Source organism: Leptosomus discolor, chromosome 5, assembly GCF_034619465.1.
Source record: "Leptosomus discolor isolate bLepDis1 chromosome 5, bLepDis1.hap2, whole genome shotgun sequence".
Taxonomy (NCBI): Eukaryota; Metazoa; Chordata; class Aves; order Leptosomiformes; family Leptosomidae; genus Leptosomus; species Leptosomus discolor.
Genome location: NC_141395.1, coordinates 39,375,216 through 39,395,135, shown reverse-complemented (window position 1 = coordinate 39,395,135; position 19,920 = coordinate 39,375,216). Strand labels below are relative to the sequence as shown.

At 40.5% G+C, this 19,920-nt stretch overlaps 1 protein-coding gene across 4 annotated transcripts in view; it reads left to right on the top strand.

Annotated features, from left to right (window-relative positions):
• IKZF2 (IKAROS family zinc finger 2) overlaps nucleotides 1-19,920 on the top strand; it is a 109,637-nt gene that overhangs the window by 84,909 nt on the left and 4,808 nt on the right. For 3 of the 4 annotated variants that reach the window (XM_086465010.1, XM_086465012.1, XM_086465011.1), the window contains 2 exons: nucleotides 10,536-10,673; nucleotides 17,961-18,104. In XM_086465010.1, the coding sequence (XP_086321136.1) occupies nucleotides 10,536-10,673; nucleotides 17,961-18,104 (282 nt within the window). The remainder of the gene's footprint in view (nucleotides 1-10,535; nucleotides 10,674-17,960; nucleotides 18,105-19,920) is intronic. The other variant, XM_086465013.1, reaches the window with a different exon arrangement.

The window sequence follows — 19,920 nt, the reverse complement described above, 5'->3', positions numbered from 1 at the left end:
CTTTGCTTTTTCTTCCTTTTGGTTTAATTTCACACCCATATTTAATTTCCTTTCATTTTGTCTGCCTCCCTTTCAGCCATGGTAACAGTTTCTGAATCTGTCCAGGGCTTGTAGTGCAAAACTAATCACACCAAGAAAGAAGCGTTCTAAAATCCCAAATCTTTCCTCCTTCCTTCCCTTCTCATTCTCTCCGCTGAGAAAACCTAAAAAAACCTGGGTTTTAGGAAATGCTCTATAACTGTTGTTATTTATTTTTTGTCAACTAGGAGAGGTACTGAGGCTAACAGGAATTGCTGAATTTTACTACCCAGAAAAGATTAATGTAGCTTCAATATCAAACATAGACACTTGATGTAAAGATTTGTGCTAGAACAGAAGCTGTCCAGTATCCCAGATTCATCTTTCAGAGAGTTAAAGGATCCCATCTTCCTTTAAAAGATATCTTTACTGTTAATTTTTGTTGTGCTGAGAACTGTTTTCATAAAAAATGGTCCTGACTTCCCTTGCCCCAAATACTGCGGCTAAATTTGAATGTGGAGCAGTGAAGACCACAAGTGTTGGTGACAAGCGTGGTAGGGAAGGGAGGTAACTGTCTGGCCCTGGTGGCAGCAGATTCGTTTGCCTTGAGGAAGCTGGAGTAAAAGCTCTGAGTGTTGAGAAGAGCATTTGGAAGCAGGGAGCTGGCCCAAAAAGCCTCATCCTGGAGGAGCCTTTGGCATATGAGGTTTTCCAAAGTATGCTGCACAGCTTGGCTCAGTGCTGTCTGCTTGAGAAAAGTCCCACCCTTATTTTGAGCTCTCTGTAACAGTGGTGGTAAATGTATACGTTGTCAGGCAGAGAGCAACAGGAGGAGTAGGAGAACTGCATAGGAAAAAAGAGTCAGTCAGCTCTTTTTCTCTTTGACCTCATTTGACATCTGTGCAAGACATGACAAAACCACATATTTGAACAGCAGACCTTTACGAGGGTAACACAAAGACATGGACCACGCTGATTCTTGGGCAGTAAGGAAAGTATGAATAAAAAATTTTCATGTCCCAAAGGAGCCCATTAGTTTCACAGCCTGACCTGTTTGGGGAATCAAGGTTCCCTTCACTGCTGGCCTTATTCGAAATAAGTGAAAACTCCCAACTTCAGTCGTTGGGAAAAGAAGAGGACCTGTCAATATTATTCCTCCCATATTGCTGTTATCTTCATGACAGCTTGCGTTAATAGTCTGTTTCCAAAACTTTGTTTATGACAGTGACAAGAAAAGGGAAAACACATAAAGGGGAACAGGAGCATGTCCTTCCTATCTCCTGATGAGACTTAAAATTGAAAGATGTCAGGTGCTGAAAGAAATGCTTTTTCTTGTGCAGGAACATGTAAGTGGAATGGTGGAACTCATTGCCACAGGATGAGAAGAAATTAGGTAGTTCAGGGCTTGTTCAGTGGTTTTATGCAGGAGAAAGCTATCTAGTGAAAGTTAAATGTCGTGTATTCTGTCTGTCTCCCTTTGTTTATAGAGTATGAAATAACTGGTAACACTATGTTTGGCACTGCTTGCTTCAAATAACTCTAGATTCTGTTGGCTTTATAATGCTAAAGGGCTTCTGTAAGATATGCAAAGGGACAGCACTTGGAATAAATATAAACTGTAAGCAGCTGATATAAATTGACTTTAGGGTATTACTTCCATTGATACTACCTATGAATCTGGCCCAACATCTACACTTATTTTAACCCAAAGAGGAAAAAAACCAAAACAAACAAAAACACTTCTCAAGGGAGTGTTTGTCCAGCAGCATTCCTGATCTGTACAGAGGTACCCACACCCTGCACTGCGTGTGTGAGCTGTCGCTATGGAGCTCAGCTTGCGATGACATGTGGATCTCCAGTCACCTCCTTAAATTCCTGCTGAGCTGTGGCACTGATGGGGAGTGGACAGGACAGGGCAGAGAGCAACAACAGACCAACCTAAACTTGTTTTCATTTTTCCTACTTGCTCTATTGCTGGAGCAGGATTAAAATGAAGAGAAAACAACAAGCACGTTTGGGAAAGTCTGTTGTGTGAACCAATTAATGCTCTGGTTTTCAAGACAACTTTAATATAATGTTAAAGGTCTGAAGTGGAGTGGAAAGTACAGAGTGGGTACATACAGTTAAGGTTTAACCTCTGTCTTAAGCTGGTTCCCACCCACATCCAGATAGCATGGAGGCAATGCAGGGAGGAGACTCCAAAGTCATCTCTCTTGTATTCGTTCCAGGGCCTCTCCCCCTTTGAAAGTAAGTTGCCATAAACCTGGCTGCCTTTAAGCAATTTTGAAGCTGGCCAGGTGATAAAACACCCAGTTATTTTGTGGACTTCCTGGGTTTTGTTAGTTTATCTCACCACCAGGGTGCTATTTAAAGAGCCCGTTTTTAATAGTATTTAACCATTTTGGAGTTGGCATAAAATCCCTGGAAATCCCACCGGTGCCAGGTGTGCCTGGAGGACCGGGGCATGTTGGTATGGGACAAGGGCAGTGTGCCTGGCTCAGTAGCCCCAGCGCAAGTGCAGAAAATTTGCATTTGAGATTTTCAGATATATATGGGGGATCTGAGAGCACCATTGCTATTAACATAGAGTAGAAATGAGTGTCAAGTGCCATTTGCCAGCTTTGAATCTCTTAGTTGTCTCTTGCCTTACCTTGTATTTCCTTCAGCATATCTGTTGCGACTTTTTTCTTGGGACATGGAATTGGAGCACGCATGCATGTATTTCATTTTTTTCAGAACTAAATACAATGTTAGTGTCCTTATCTGTGTTTTCCTTGATTTAGTATGTAATTTATTTGTGTGGTTTCACACAGACAAGTACATTTTCCTTCACTTTTCACGCATACGTGGATACAACATAACACACTTAAAAAGTGAACTGTTTGTCTTCTGTGCTGCAAAGGAAGAAAATGGGGTGTAAGAGTCTTGCTTTTCTGTTTTTAATTATTTAATGGGTGCTGCAAGACTGTGGCAGGAGCCCTGCAAGTACCTGGACAGTTAGAGAGCTTTCAGTAATTCTGTGTCTGTGCCAATGAAACAGGAGTTTGTTTGTTTGTTAAACTTCTGGCACAAAAATGCCACCTACTTATTTATAACCCTTGTGGCAGATTGAAACATTGTTTTATCTGTGAAATCCTGCAGATCAGTTAATAAATAAACACAATCTGATGAATCAGATTAAATAACAGAACCTCCAGTAGCTGCAAGATAAATTGTAATGAGCTACTACAGTAATAAAAGGCTGCAGACAGACTGCCTTAAAGGTACAACTGAAGACCCCAACCCCTTAGCTGTTGTACACGAGCACTAATGTTTACTGATGTACCCCAGATTCTGGCCTATGGTTTTATATGTAGAGAAGGTATAGATGCCTGAAAGTTTGTCCTGACTAGTGTATTTAGTTGTTTACCACGTGTGCATGTGCATGTTTTTGTGGTCTGTTCTAGTCAAAATGTAGCACGGGTGAAGACTTCAGAGTTTATATATAATCTGATGTCTAATGCTGCTTGACACAGAAGATCAAGGGAGGACTAATACAGTATTTCACCACTAGCCACTTATTGTACAATACCGTAAACAACTGGCAGGTAGATGCAGGTGTCAAGCTGCTGTTTTGTGCCCTGGAGATATTTATAGGAAAGTCACGTGTGCTTAGAAAACAGTGAGTGTGTAGGTGCAATGTTTTGCCATTGTTTTACTGCATGCTGATGTACCAGCGTGTCTAGTGGTGTTTCACTGCTAGCTGCATGGGGCTACTGTGATAGTATGTGGTAGTTGTCGACAGAAATAACTTATGGTTGACTGCTGCTGTGCAAAAAGTCAGGACAAGCCATTTTTCATTTGCTGGGAGGCTCACAAAATGTTGAACTGTCACATATATATCAATAGTCAATTGATAATAACCTTTACTAAGAGGCCTTGGGCCATGAGGTCATGAAGTGAGTCAAGTGCTCTATTTCAAGCTCCAAGTCAAGAAAGTACTAGTCGCTTAGTGGCATGCATGCAGGCTTCTCCTGTTGTAATGCTGCATTTTGGTTTTTGAACCTTTTGAGGTGCCCAGAAACCTGTATGGTCTCCTCTACTGCATGATCTAGTGAACTTGTCCTTTACCACATGACCTCACAAACCCTAAAACTTGGCCCAAAATACGATAATCTAAAAAGTGCTTGTAGAATGGAGACATCACAAGTCCATGAGGTCCAGAAATGTATCTGCATCCCAGGAAATGTACCCCAGCTATTGCCACCCCTGCTTGGACTGGCAAGCATTACAAGATTAAGGCAAAGTTTTCATAATGTGAGTAGAGATTTAGTGCTTCCTGAAAAACAGACTGCTTTAAGATGTCACCAGTTGAGCACTCAGAAGTGGAGGTACTTGACACTGTGTGTTGCAAGCCTGTGTGTTTGTGTGCTCTAGCAGCCTGGAGCCTTATTTTAGATGTTTACATATGGTGACTTCTGCATGCAGGTTGTCTTGGACAAGCTTGGGTTAGCTGTGGGACTTGCTGTTATTTCTGAACTCTGGTATATACCAATTATTGTGTGTGTGTAGTCTCCCAGGAAAAAAAAAAAGGCAACAAATCAAAGAGCCCCCATGAATTTCAATGAACACATTTACAGTCATTAAGCACAGTGTCGAAGTGGGAGGCAGTTTCCTTTGCAAAGCTACGTGCTGCTCAGAGCCAGCATGGGCTTAGGTCTCACTTTAAATTTTTTTGTGTGATTAATTTGTTCAGGGGTCTATTATTCATGTAAATATTTTTGTGTGTGAAGCTTTGAGCTACACAGCTCTAGAAAAGCCAAAGTGTGCTCTTTAATTACAGTAGCGAACCGGAGGGACTGTGTGTCACCTGTCTGCAGCCTCAGCCCTCCTGACGAAACCTCAGCACTGCCTCGGCCCTCCCCTGTTCTGACAATTGCTTCCTTGGCTCGGGAAAGCTGAAGGTGGGAAGGACTGCAGCAGCTATTTTATCCACATTTTTGTGACTATTGCACACTCTCTTTTTGTCCTGCGTGGTGTTAAATGTCACCAAGCTCAGGGGCATTTTATATTTCCCTGGGATGACCATTTCACGACCTGAAAGGACACTGTGCCTGCAAATTACCTTATATGCCACCTATTTTTTTTTTCTTATTTGATTTTCTTATTCCTGCTTGATCCTCTGCTCTGCACCATCCTAAATATCTCCTCCCGCTCTTTAATGTTCACTCCCATACCTAATAAAATCACAGTGTGTTATTAAGTCCTTAATTTCTCAGTAGAGATATAGACCATATTTTTCTGTGTCTACCTACTTGTGTGAGCTTCACCAAATTAGCCTCTGTGCATCTCGCAAAGTGCATGAATTCATTTACATGCTGTGAAAAAGGGAATTATTACCTTAATCATAAGTATGAATAATTGAAGCACAGGAAATCGGGATAACTTGCCTGCAGTCACAAAATCTGTAGCCTAACTAAGCTGAACCCTACACTCCCTAGTCCCAACGCAGCACCTTAATCGTATTTCCTACCTCTGTGTTAAAACTGATCTTATTGTGATAAGTCCTGTTCAAGGCAAAGGGCTGCTTTGTGGTAGGCACCATGTAACTGCAGAACAGCTCCCCTTTCCCGGATAGCTTCCAGTTTTAGGGAAGAAAGAAGAAATAATGAATTAATACTGGTTATGATCATGACAGACAATTCTGCAATCTCACTGATAAGTATCATCCCAAAAGAACATTTTAATTTCTTTGATGCTGCTTCACAAAGCTTCAATTGGAGAGTACTGGAGTTTCCTCGAGCTCTGGAGTGCTAGGGCCTGAGTGGTAGTTCAGATTTTACAGAAATAAGTTGCACTGATATCAGAGGGACTTCCTCAGACTGAAAGTAGCTACGTCAGATGGCCACTTAGTTCAGAAATCTTGGCTGGCTTCCCTTCCAAGGCCCTGGTGGGGCAATAATGCAAAAATAATAAAAGGCTGGTACAAAGCTCAGTGCAAAGTCTCTAGTACTTGGGCTGACGTACGTCGCACAGCCATAGTAAAGCCCTTTCCTGTATGAGCTGGTTGCGTTAGTGGTTGAGCTGTCACAGGGACTCAGGACATGGGCAGGTGGACAGGAAGTTCTGCTCTGCATTGCTGCAGAGGAGAATGTGGTACTCGAAGTAGAGAAATGTGGGAGTAGTTAGTCCTGACTGCTGAAACCACTGCATGTTTTATCATTGGTCTTAATAGAGGCAGGATTTAGCTCAGCGAAGTGTGTCGTTGCTCTTAACCTGTTCTGCCAGCCTTTCTCATGTTATATGCTTATGGCAAGGTATTACCTGGGATGCCTTGTTATTTCCTTTTGACTTACTTTATATTCTGCTATGCGCTCCCACCTCTTTTGAGAACAAAATGCTGCACGAATGCCTTACGGGCTCTTTCTCTTTCACTGACCTTTTTTATGGCTTTAAAGAAGTTTCCCTAGGCTCAAATCTGCTCTCTGTCTTGAATATTGACCTTAGAGTTACACCATCTCATTGTCGCTGCACGCAGACTTCTCAGCTATCAAAGTTCACCCACAGGACTCAAAGTATTCCTAACTCAGAAACACTTTGCCTTTTATGTCCTCCTCCTCTTCCCCCTCCTCCCTCCACATAAGTGTTTTAATTTCACAAGCAAACTCTGTTTCTCTGTGAATTTCGTTAAGTGGTTTACCTGTTTCACGGTAACAATTGTACTGTAAATTTAAATGTCTTTTTCACTGTGGCTGTCATAATATTTTCCATTTGAGGCTGAGACTCCACTGTGGGTTTTCTGTGCCACATTGTCATCTCTACAAATCCGGGCTTAAATGCATGGAAATTCTGACATTTCAGTAAGAAATATAAAGTGGGTTTTTGTGTTCTTCAAGTTAGCTGTTTCATAGGCATGGCCGCTGGGTTTTGCCCAGTGCCCTGGTCTTTCCCAGTTCAAGAACAGACTGACGATTTCTCAAGATTTTTGAGCTTGTTTGCATCCACTGTATTGTGTCATTTCTATGAGAATGAGTGAAGGTAATTTTTCATCTGGTTGCTTACCCCGAAAAGGTGGTAAAGGAATAATTACTCTAAACTAGGGATTTCCAAAGTGGCTTTGCTTAGGTGCCACTACCATTGGCAGCAGTGGTTACATACAATGCCGAATGTTATGTCCGTGTACTTGGTCTTCAGTGAGGATCTTGGAGAAGGCAGCTTCGTACCAAGCAAGTTGAGCCAAACTTTGTGTGGCTTCACAATGGAAATGGCTCCATGGTGGCAAGAGCCTTCAGTGGGGGTTTGGAGGAGGTTTTGATAGGCTATAGCACTGTTGAACTCTCTGCCTTCAAGTGAATGGCCTATCATCCAAGACTGCTTGTGCCCAGTAGTACAAGCCACATGTTTTGGGGGCAAATGTTGACTATTAATGTTTACCTACTATTCAGTATTTGTCAAAGGCTGAAATCTCTCTTGGCAGTCATGCGGTTTCATATAGTGGCTTGTTATGTGGAACAAAGATCACTGGAATTGGGTAGTATGAAATATGGAAAAAGGTACACCCACTGGCAATGTCCATGTCCACAAATATATACATATTTTGTCATTAGTTACTTTGAGAATACGAGGGGAAATTTGCAGCTATTTCAGTGACTTGACATGTGTCACAACGACAAGGTTTCTAAAATCCAGACCGAAATTGCTACTTCGGCTAACAAACAGGTTGTGAGAATTGCTGGTGACGCAAAGTGCTGCTATCAGAACTGATTCCATTGTGGTCTGACCTGATCAATTATGCTGCAACCCAAGTCACAGTCACTTTGTGTAATTTCCTAGTATAAATCAGATTTTACACGTGTGGGGCTATGATGTGCTTGTATCTGTAGAGCAGGGGGGACAGAATTTAGAAATGAACCCAAGACAGTTGTATTCAATTCTGCTCAACTGGAGCTCACAAACTTCATTCTTCATGGTTGTGTCTGAGCAGCTTCCAGTTGTGTATTATGCAACATGACTTAATATTTGTCATGTGTTGTTTATTCTCTTATCTTCTCAGAGGAAGGAGTGCGTGTGCTGGAGTATTCCTTTCCTTGGGGAGTTACTTTCCTCAAATCCCATATTGCCTGTAGAAATCATGCCTTTATCATTAGTTTTTATCATCTCTATGAACCTTGAAATTTGATGGAATTTAGGTAGCTGACTGTCCTAGATACCATTGGAAAAGCTCATCCTTGTTGTGTATGAATAGTTTCTGAAATTGTTGCAATGCAGGGAACAATATTTGAAGAGGTGTAATACGACTTTTTTTGATTGTTGAATCAATTTTTTTTTTCTTGTGCTGTAATGTAGCAGAATATGTTTCTCTGTGCTAAATGATAATATATGTAATTGTAGTTGCCTCTTGAATAGCTGAAAGAGATAATGCCTTTCCCTTGTGTCTTACAATTTATCTAAGTTGCTTGATAACCTGGTGTGGCCAAACTGGGTAGGCTAATTCATCCCTGCCTCAGCTCAGTTACCTTGCATAGGATTTTTTTGATTAGACACAGAGTTAACCTCTAATAAAGGTGTCAGACTGACAGACGTTGATGCCATCTAGATGCATGATGAAGCATTGTAATGGTGATGATAAAAGTCTTTCCAAACTAGGGAGCCACCAGTGTGTTTTCCTAAAGGTGCTTCCAGAATGAGATGTCTGGTTTATGTTTAAAAGCTGAGGCTTGATCCAGATCATCACATCATCCCCATCAAGGGCAAATACTCTGGGAATGATAATGAGCCTCACGCTTGGCCTCCACTGAGATTTCCAGTACCAGCACCAGTTACAGCAACAGTGTCAGCTGGTGAGCAAAATAAAATAAAGACCACAACAACTGTTTGGTCTAAGACACAATACTTTCCTGAGGATAAGCCTTATCTCTAAATAAAGAAAAACAAATCCACTGTTTGAACGCTTATTAAAAGCAGCTTTTCTTTTTTTTTTTTTTTTTTTTCCCCTGGTGGAAAATTTGGTTGTGTCACTGAACTGCACACACAAACATTTTGAGAAAAATAGAAACTTTCTGTGAACGTGTTCTTTTCATCAAATCCCATTTCTCTGAGACAGAAACATTTGAAACTTTTTGACCAGTTCCAATATTGGAGGCTCAGGCTTTTTCATCTTCCATCATATGGGTGATGTGGGGCACACACTGTGGTATGTGCTAGCTGTGCAGAGACCCCAGAGAATTTCCCTGACTCTGGGTCTTTCGTGTTTAGGGCTTCAGCCCCAACACAAGGAGCCCTCTACCCAGCCCCTTTGTTAGCTGTGGGTTTCCCCTGCATTTTCCCATCCCAGTGGTGATGGTGCATTTTGGCTCCAATGAGTACAGCTTGGATTTCATTAAGTAAATGACTGTGAAGAGCTTTCAATAATGACACAAACCCAACAGAAACATGTATGTTATCCAATAGAGGATGTTAATTTCTTTGGCAGGAAACTAAAATTTTTACCTAAGATATTCTAAACTCTGAAACAAGTTTGACCTTCCCCATCCCTCAGCCAGCTCTGAAAATTGCAGCCAATGGTGTTTTACTAGACTTAGAGTACTGACTTAATAGCTCTTTAGTTATTAGAGAATAAATGCTCATGTTCTACAAGTTTAAATTATATTAAAAGCCTTTATTAGCATGGCTTGGCAAAATACACTTCTGGCTAGCTTTCTGGCCTTGGGTTAGGCCGTTCTTGTGGTTTCTCAATAACGTGCTATGAAAAGGATATTCTTTATAGTGATCTGGTGCCAGGTTTTGCATGTATTAAGAGGCATTTGCCATTTGCTCACAAAGCTGCCGAGTGGGGAAAAAAATTAAAAATTAAAAATTGGAGTTACGTATTGCATTAATCTGGCTTGATTTTCATTGTACATGACCTTTTATATTTTTTTAATACATATATATTTATAATTTAATACTATCTGGTCTCAGTGAATTACTGGTGGCAGCTCAATTCTAGCAGTGCTGGTACCAAAGTTACTTTCTGTTGTCTTTTATTTCCCAACCTTCCCTTAGTAATTTTGGCAAAGTTTCTTCAATGAAAGAACTATTCCTCTGGGCCACATAACAGGTTTCCCCACAGCTGGGAGCAGAATTAGGCCACTGGGGCAGCTCATTTTTGGGAACACAACTGTTTGTGCTATGGGCAAAATGTCTCAGAAGTTTCTTTCCCACGAGACTTGGTGACACACAGGCAGTGCTGAGATGTGATTCAGCTGTTTGGTTTGTTTTCCCCTCTTGTCTGTTTATTTGTTTTGCGAGCAACAAGTCTGCCTCTTTTTCCTTCTGCTGATACTGTGCATTAGTGTGAAAAATGGATGGGGCAAAGTACCCAGCGGGTGGGAGGAGGTGTGTGCGGTGGGAAAATGGGGCTGGGAGAGAGGTTTGGAACTTGAGTAACCTTTCTTAGATGTCTTTCCTCACAAGAGTTGTTTGTTGCAAAGGTTTGATTTTTTGATGGCAAAGTGGGTTGCAGTGGATTTGACCTGATGCTCTCGTTCTTTCCACAGTGGGGAAGCCTCACAAGTGCAACTACTGCGGCCGAAGTTACAAGCAGCGCAGTTCGCTGGAGGAGCACAAAGAACGCTGCCACAACTATCTGCAGAATGTCAGTATGGAGGCTGCTGGGCAGGTCATGAGTCACCACGGTGGGTGGAAACTGCCTTTTGAGGTCTCTTGGACTTGGAGCATCTCTTGCGGGTTTTTTTCCATCTGTTTTTCTTCCTTCCTTTCAGCTTTGCATCACTTCCATCTTACAGATTGCTTATACTCAGATAGGCAGGAGGAGAAAAGACGGGCTAAAATCCGAACTGTGTCCAAATTAACAGTACTGGTTTTGCTGGTTATTTTTTTAAGTCAGTATTTCACTTTTTAGTATGTATAAATATGCAGACATGAAAGTAAAGCAAAGTCACCTGTGCAGAGTTACCCTAAAAATTGACTAAGCCATGTATAAATGTATGATTCCTCTCCCCTTCCTTTCTGATAGTGTCTGATAAATATAAGAGATAGAGGTGGTGGAGTTATTAAGAAGTCATTATTTCTACACCGTGTAATATTATTTTATATCCCAAAAAAGGAGGGGAATAGATATGAAAATCTCCAGAGCAGAATGGAATTCAACAGTGTTGATGAAAGTAGTTATAACCAAAAAACCAATGTTTATATCCATTTACATGTGTTAGTATTAATATGTTAAATAACACTGCATGTGAAGGTTGCCAAAAGATTGTTGAAAGCAAGAAATGTCAAACTCTGTGAATTTGTTTTCAAAAATTTCTGTAGCTATTAGTATGGATAATGAGCATAATGTCTCAGACTGCAGGGTTATAGGCTTATCTGTAGCAGTAAATACTAAATGGTAGCTGTCCAAAAGTTGTTACAATTTCATTCAGAATTAGTGTTTTAGAAACTCTTCTAAAACTGAATGTCTTTTAACTTTGAAAAGTTGTCTTTAGGTTTTGATACTTCAAGTATTTAAAATTTCTTACTAATCAGAACATATAAAAATTATACAATTTCCATTTTTATTAAAAATTACCATATACCTAAGAATAACAAAAAGTTCGATTGTAGGTAAATGAAAAGACAAAAGAACATTTCCTCTTCTTTTTTTTTTTTTCATTTTGCTTTTCATTGTTGAGTGGAGTCATATGGCTTCATTTGGAAATTAATTATGTAGAAGTTCTGAAAGGTCATTTCTAAAAACTTACAAAATACAAGCTGAAGTAAAATCTACTCAGCATTTCTAATACGGGCTATTTAGTGGAAAAAAATGCCAAAAAAATGTTAGAGTACTTTTCCATGAACAATTTAATCCTATAAAGGCATTCTAAATGTATTTAATATATATTGCCAAAATGTTCGTACAGCACTATTAAGTAATAACTATCTTTGTAGACACCCTAGAGACTGAAATCAACATTTAAAAATTTTGGATGACTTTAAAGACATTGAAGTTGGTCATTATCTACTTTGGGCTTGACTTTATGCTTGTAAAAGTCAGTGGAAAGGCTGATTTCAGGGCTTTGCTTTTTGCCGGTACCTGTTGTGTGCTCAGTCTGTTAGGCAGAGTGTTTAGGTGACAGCAAGAGTTTAACCACAGACTCCATTCCCAACAGAATGCACACTCCACTTTACAAGAGTGTGCCTGTCTTACTAACCAGCGAGGTGATGATTTTGGTCAGCCTTTCCCTGACCCAGAGGAATAACAGTAGGCTGAAGTAATTAGGACAGACAGGATGTTTCAGAGATCTTCCCAAATTCCACTCCACATCTGGGTTTATTCTTCAGTTGTTTATTAAAATTGGGTTTACTCTTGCCGATAGTGTACTTCTGAGGAAATGTAAAGCTTTTTCTAAGCTGCTTAATGCTATGACAAGAACGGTAAGTCCTTAACCTTGTTTCCTCAAAGAAGTTGTAATGGTTGACCTTGCATTGATTTTTCTACCAACTGAAGTTAAACCAGTGCAAACCCTAGGTGGACAGTTCTTTTATTTACAGCCTGACTGACTTTACTTGGGCTTAAAATAGAAGTGTTCACACAACCACCCCACTTTTCTCAACAAAATTAGCTTAAAACGGCACTTTGAATTCAACTAGTGTCTTTTTCTGCTCTGGGCAAATATGTCTAAATCTCCCCTGGTGAATGTTTAAGGGGATGTTTGATCCACTGTCTTCGTTTAGCTGTTTAGTGAGGGCACAGCAAGGACAGGTAGCGACAGGGAGCTCCAAATTCAGCTGAGTAATAAATTGCATCTCACATCCCAGCATCACTCCCACCTGTGAAGCTCAGCATCGTCATGAGGGTCATGAGCACCAACCTGTAGAGGTCTGCAGCAAAGTCCTTTCTCCTGGGACTATAAAGACTCCAGGAAAGAGTATACAAATGATTTCTCAGCTTAAAGTTGGGTCTTAGTTTAACCTTGAAAAATGTATTAATTTCCTTCTGTCTCTTGTCACACATGGGAAGGATATTCCTGAGGATGAGTGAGTGTATGCTTTGGAGATTTTGTCATTGGTTTATTTTGCTTCACATTGGGTTTATGTTTTCCTGACTCTCTTTCCAAATACTTTTTAAATATTTTGTTCTTCCTGAGTGTTTTGAAGCCTCTCAATGCATTTTGGTGTGACTCCTGGTCATAACCTCACCATTATGCACAAATTAGGTAGAGGTGTGACGATTTTCTTATCCCTACTGACATCCTGCTTTAAGGATGCAGGCAGCTATACTGGGTCTTAACCAATATGGCCAATATTTAACATTAGTCTAAATTATTTCTGCACAGATTAATTGTTCCAGATAACTGGAGGCAGCCCCTAGAGAGTTTGGATTAATTTTGTGCTCAAGTCGATCAGTTTATAGGCATGCTACAGACATCTACTTGAGTGCTTTTGCCATGGCCTGATGAGGCCTTAATTTCAGTTATCTTTGATGGCTAGATCACTTGACTAAAGCCGCGAGAGGAAGCAAGAGGAGGGGAAGGAGGTCTAGTTTCAATGTGTGGGTAGGAATGTGCAAGTCTCCAGGTCTCTCTCCATCCTCTTACAGGGTGCCACTTGCTTACTGAACTGCCCGTCCTTGTGGCTAAGGTCCTGTTCCCTGCTCAGCCCGATGGCTGCTGCACGAGAGCTCCCATGACTTCGTTGTCGGCAATTTTCAGCTAAGCAGTGCTGGCCTCAGAGGTGGAAATTAGTCTGCGGTCTCCTACTAGCAGTGTGTTGGGGGTGACAAAAGTGATAGTCTCTGAATGCCAAGAACATGGCCTTTGCAGGAACAAACACGGAGAAATGTTGAAGGCTAGCTATGGTTTACACCTGGTTATATGTTGTTCTCTATCTCCACAAGGCAAAAAGTCCAGGGAAATCCTTAAAGTGGAATGGAGAAGGATACTTTTTATAGGAGGAGGAGGAAGAAGCCTAGCCTTAGGCTGTGCGAAGCTCAAAGGGCAGCTCCACATAAAACACACAATGGCCCTATGTCCTTCCCTCTTACATAGTTGCTTAAAACATCGTTAAAATGCTGGTCCCACAGGAGACTTCACACCAGGGTCTGTGGGAATATTTCCTGTAATTTCTCTGCACACACACACTTTTTTTAAATAGCAATATTGCGAGCTTAGGAAAGGAAATTGAGGTTGATGGAGTAATACTAATTTATAGCAGCTGAGACTTAGCCCAGTGTCTGTTGTCTGCACATAGAAGTATTTATCAGCAAAATGCTCACTGGGTAGTTTTTTCACTACTTCTTTTTTCCCTATTCTTTCCTCACTGGAACAGCGTAAACTTTTTAAATCGTATGTGTGGTTTCTTACAAACTACAAAGCAAAAACTAAAAGACAGTCACTTTGAGCACTATGACTGAAAGACAAACGTCTTCAGGGAAGAAGACCATCCATGTTTGTGTATTGAGAGTTTGGGCTTAGAAACAACGTTTGGTGTTAACTGCGGTTGAAGACATAACAGTGTCAGAGGTGGTGAACGTTTGCATGGGCAATCCAGGAGCATACCCTGGTAGCTGACTAAGAGCATCCCTGAACAGAAACGTACTAAAATGTGAGCTTTTAGACTTTAAAAGCTTTCCTGAGCTGAGACTGCAGGTTCACAGCCTAAAATGTATTGCTGTATCAAAGCTAGTTATAACATGTCAGCTGTTCTTCAGTAGCTCTTACTACCAAGGGAATGAAGTACAATGAAAAACAACAAAAAAAGCCATGGCATTTACCACAGGGTGAATGTGTACACATGAGCTTCTACCACAGAGCAGCTGGTTTGTGATAACTCTTGGTTGTGTGTGATAGGTTTGCTTTTCCCCCTTTTAATTTTGTTTTTCTCAAAAAAAAATCAACCCCAAAACTATGCAGGCTGGGCTATTTGTCATTCATTTGTATATTTTTAAATTGAAATGAAAATTCATGTATCTAGAATTGACAATGTGATCTTTAGCTTAACTCTTTGGATTTATAAAATGTGACATCTCACCTTTTTGGTCCAGTTTTGCATGAATTTAAATGATTTCAGAAACTAGAATATTTCCATCCCTCCCTTCTCCCAGGAAATCTACATAACAAAACACATTCTGGTAACTTATTCCCACTGCAACACAAATATTGTCGTGATTCAGTGATTCTGTTGCAAAAGGGCCATGCTCTGGATTATAGAGTTGAGTTCTGAGGTGAGAAAAAGTGTGTGCAGCATGAAAGATAGAAAAGAAAATGCTTTTATTAGTGATGATTTTACTTCTAAAAGGAGTCCAAGCAGAATTTTTGCCTGACTTAGAGAGGAGCAGATGTCTTTTTTAGCACTATTCATTTTTCATGGAAGAAAGGTTTCAAATTCTGTCTAGGAAATTCTACACACGTACGCCCAACAGTAGAATTATTTAATTATTACTTAATTGTTATAAGACATACAAATGTCACTACATTTGGGGCTTAATCAGGTGGCTATGAAAGTAATCAGGAGGTTTTCAACCAATTTTGAGGGCAAGTACAGTCTTATAAAGCCAGCATACCTTTAGGAAGTCTTCCTAGGAGGGCTTTAGAGCCCTGTGCACCTCCCTAGGTCCCCAACACCGGACTTATGTGTCCTGTACACCAACAGCTGGAAATTCTTGAAGTGGGACTCAGGTGAAAACCTGGCCTATTGCAGTGAGGATGGGTATTGCCGCTGAGCAGGGGTCCAGGGTTTCACACAGAGTGCGTGTGCATGTGCATGCATACGCTGATTTTTGGTGAGCCAAAACGACAGTCAAATGCCAGTTCCCAGTGAAAATCAACAGACATAATCTCTCCTTTCTTCCAGAATCTCCTCAGTAGATACTTGAGTAGAACCAGTGCGGATAGCTCCTGACCAAATACAGTATTTAAATAATCTTAAAAATTTAACCTTAACTATTGAAGTATTCTAGACCTCCCAGTCTACACTGGGCATTAACTAGGTCACTTGAACACTGCATCCCATTTTGTTGCAGCATTCGATTAATTTCATATTTATGCTTTCTTTCCCTCTTTCACTGATGCCAGCAGGACTGCCTTGTAAGTGAGAAACCATTGCGTTTCTCAGAGGGAGCATCCTGTACAAATAAAAAAGCAGCAGAGTAAATCATATAAAATTATAGCATATGGTAGATTCTAAGCCTCAAAGTACCCAACTTTCCATAGCGGCAGAGGCACAAATGGAATCAAATTAATAAATTGCCATGTTTTCTTATTATGAATGTCTGAATTGAGAAGTTCACCTGAGCAGATACTCTGTTTTGTAATTGCCTGGTATTTGCTCTTTCTTACTAGAAAGAAGTCAAAGACAAGGCTTTTATCACCCCATTTTTCATATAGTATGTGCTAACAAACAGCTGCATGTTTAAGAACAGGGGAGTCATTATTCCATATTAGGATCCTGAAGGTAGTAAAGTTACTTGGGGGGAAAGTAGTCTGGTGGTGTTCATTTATGGCACAGTCTAGGGAGAAGGTGTCTGCGACATTAAAGGCTGCTGTATTCAGGGACCAGAGCAGGACTAGCAGAAGGTGCAGGTTTCAGTCCTTCTCTGCTACCTCTGCAATACCACCTGTGACTTCACTGGGAGATTTATCTAACACAGAGAATGTAATGGGTTGCTCACAGTTTCCAAATTGTAGGAACTCTGTGCAAGATCATCTCAGTTTCTATTTCTCTGCCATACGTTCTTGTCCTCAAATAATTATTAACACCTCAACCATCCCATTAGCACATGGACTAGTGGCTGATCCTTCTCATGTTTCTCTTGCTACCTTCTGAAGGTGAATGTGGGACAACTACGCCATGTATTAAATTCATGGCAACAGATCAGAGCTACATGTGGAATCATACTTGACATATATACCAAATGACTAGGACTCTCTGGCGCTGAGACCCTGACCCTTCTTGGTGTTTATAAGAAGATGCTCAACAAAAACTGAGTACTTTGTAGGTATTTGGTGAATAGCTATATCAGCAAGTGACGTAAAGCTCTGTGTGAATTGGGCACCACCCTGGTTGGAAGCCCATGCAATTCCTATACTTCTTTTGCTCTAGCACCTTATTCCTTCACCCAAAAAGTGATGAAAAGTGGAGGGAGTGAAGACAGAAGGGGTCATTGATTTCTTGTTATTGCCTCAAAGACAACGTATGAGCATTCCCCTAACATGGTTAGCACAAGAGAGCTCCCTGATGATCCAAAAAAATGGGAAGACAGATGCAGAAGACTTGCATTCACATGTTGTTAGGTCTGTGTTTCAAGGGATAAAATATTAATCAAAAAACGGATAGTTTCTGTGACTGATTCTGAAGGGAATTTCCATATGTTGTTAATCCTGTAATTCCAGTACACTGTTTGTTGACTTTATAGTCTCATGTACAGAGAGAGGAAACGTGCTTTAACAAACAGATCCTTCATTCAGGAAGCTTTTATCTTGGAGAACACACAGCCAGGCCCAGGAAACACAAGTCATCAATGCGTTGTATGTTTTTGAGTCATTGAGATTATCACAAGAAAAAAATAAGAACAGTAAGCATGTCATATGATAACCATGTAGTTAAGGGAATACACAATGAATAACTAAAAAGTTACATTGGCAACAGGTGACCGTATTGAAGGGAGAATAACAGAAAACCTCATCTACAGAGAGAGTTTTCAAAAGTGTCCCCTCCCCACTGAGGATCTTGAGTATGCAGAACAAAACAAGTTCTTTAATAAATGCTTAAAGTTGGGCAGCTGCTAAATAAGATGATCCCAAAGAGAGGCATTTTGTAAGTGTGGCTCTGCTTAAAGGTGATTGCTGTCTTGATGCCCAGTGTGTTCTTGCACCTTGCTTTATTTTGTGTTGCACTTGTTGCACAATCAGCAGGTCTCAAATGATTTGTGTTGTCTGTAAAGCATAGACCAGACTTGTCTGATACAATTTTTTGGTTTTATGTAGTACCTCCTATGGAAGATTGTAAGGAACAAGAGCCTGTGATGGACAACAATATTTCTCTGGTGCCTTTTGAGAGACCTGCTGTTATAGAGAAGCTGACAAGCAACATGGGAAAGCGTAAAAGCTCCACCCCACAGAAGTTTGTGGGTAAGCTTGAAATATGCCTTTCATTATTCTTGGTGTGTAGGTGTAGGTTACTTGTTATTTGTAAGAGCCAAAAGAACTAGGGGAAAAGTAGTACTCTGAGAACTTGGTTGCGATGGGGAGGGACAACAATGGAGATGGCTAAATCACAGCAAGAAATTCTGAAAATTATTGAATTAGTTTTACCAACCCAGGGAACTCAAAAGTGAGGTTCCCAGAATCATGAAAATTGCTTAGAAAATCTTGAGCTTTTTTGCCTTAAGGCTGTCTTGTTGTTTTTTTTTAACTTTTCTCTGGCACTTTTGAGATTTAGACTTGTAATTTTCTCTCTCCTGGCCCTAGCAAATATAAACTAAGACTCTCATATAATTATCTGTGTCCATATGTATGTGTGTTAAAAAACAAACAACAAGTATCTCAAGACTTGTAACTTGTATTCAGTTCTTGAGAGTTGGCAACAACTGGTCTGATAATACCAGCATGAGGAAGTAAAATCACATCATTTCTATTGGAAGAGTGCTTGCTCCAAGTGCAGCGTTCTGCACACAATAAACTTATGAACACGTTAATATAAAACAGCATTGGATGACTTTTGGTTACCAAATTCAGAATTCTAGGTCTAGAATTCCTATCTTGCTTTGTGCATTGACATCTTAAAATTGTTCAGCTCCTAACAGGAAACAGTATGGGGAATTTTTACTAGGTTCATTGGGCTGTAGCTTAAAAATTCTTCTTACTGCTATTGAGTCAGTGCTAAACTTCTTAGGAGGGGAGCTGGGACAGAGAATTATTTGAGGTAAGTGTATGCTACTAGATTACAAAGTCATGTAATACGTGTTTTCCACACTCACTCCCTGGAAGGACAGTTGTACAGAATTTAAGGATGTCATATACTCATTCTGCCTATGCTGAGGATGCTTACGGAAAGAGGATCAGAGGACTGTAAGCAATTAACACAGCCATTTAGAAAAGTCATTGCCCCTCAGCTAAATGCAGATTCAGATAGATATGTTAAATCACCACTGAAGGTGTTTTTAAGCTAACCCACATGGTTTTGAATAGTAGGGGGCTAGCAACATGCAGCAGCTCACCTGGGGTGCACTGACACACTGACCTGACTGCTCTCAGTTATCTGACCGTTCCCAAATATCAGTGCTAAGCCAAGGTTAGGTCAGGAACAATCCAACCCACAGGAGGAACTCTAGAAGGCATCAGTATTTCCTATATGGTTATTAGTCCTTCTGAGATAAAAGCTTAATTCTTAGGCTGTTGTCTTTTAGAGTAGTCTGATATGAATTACTGCATAGCTGATAAGAACTGGAGGATTTATACTCTGATTTAATTTACTGCTGTGACAACAGGTGGGGTTGAAGAGGGTGGAAATGGAAGCAGGACTTTCTACTGACAAGCCAAATACAGCTTTATGAGATTGTAAACATAGCCCCATCATAGCAGATTTCCCTAGTGTTGTGTCAGCAAGTGCTGTATGTTCTTGCAGGTTGTGATCAACAGTGAAATAGTTAACCATGCTGACACTTAAACTGGTGTGTTTAGACCTCAGAAACATTAAAGCCTTAAAAGGAAGAAAGGCAGTTCACATCTCTCACTCTTTTTTTCCCCCAGGTTGTCCACAGACTTGAAAAGTATTGTATTTGCAATACCTCCAAAGGGTATCTTTTCAGGGGCTAGAGACTTATCTGAGAGTGCTGGAGACCGTGCTCCCTTCCTTTAAATTCTGATGTTCGCATGCCTGCTCTCAAAGCAGTATAGTTTACTGATTATAAGTATACCTCGCAACTGAGGCAACCCGCTTTTTGGA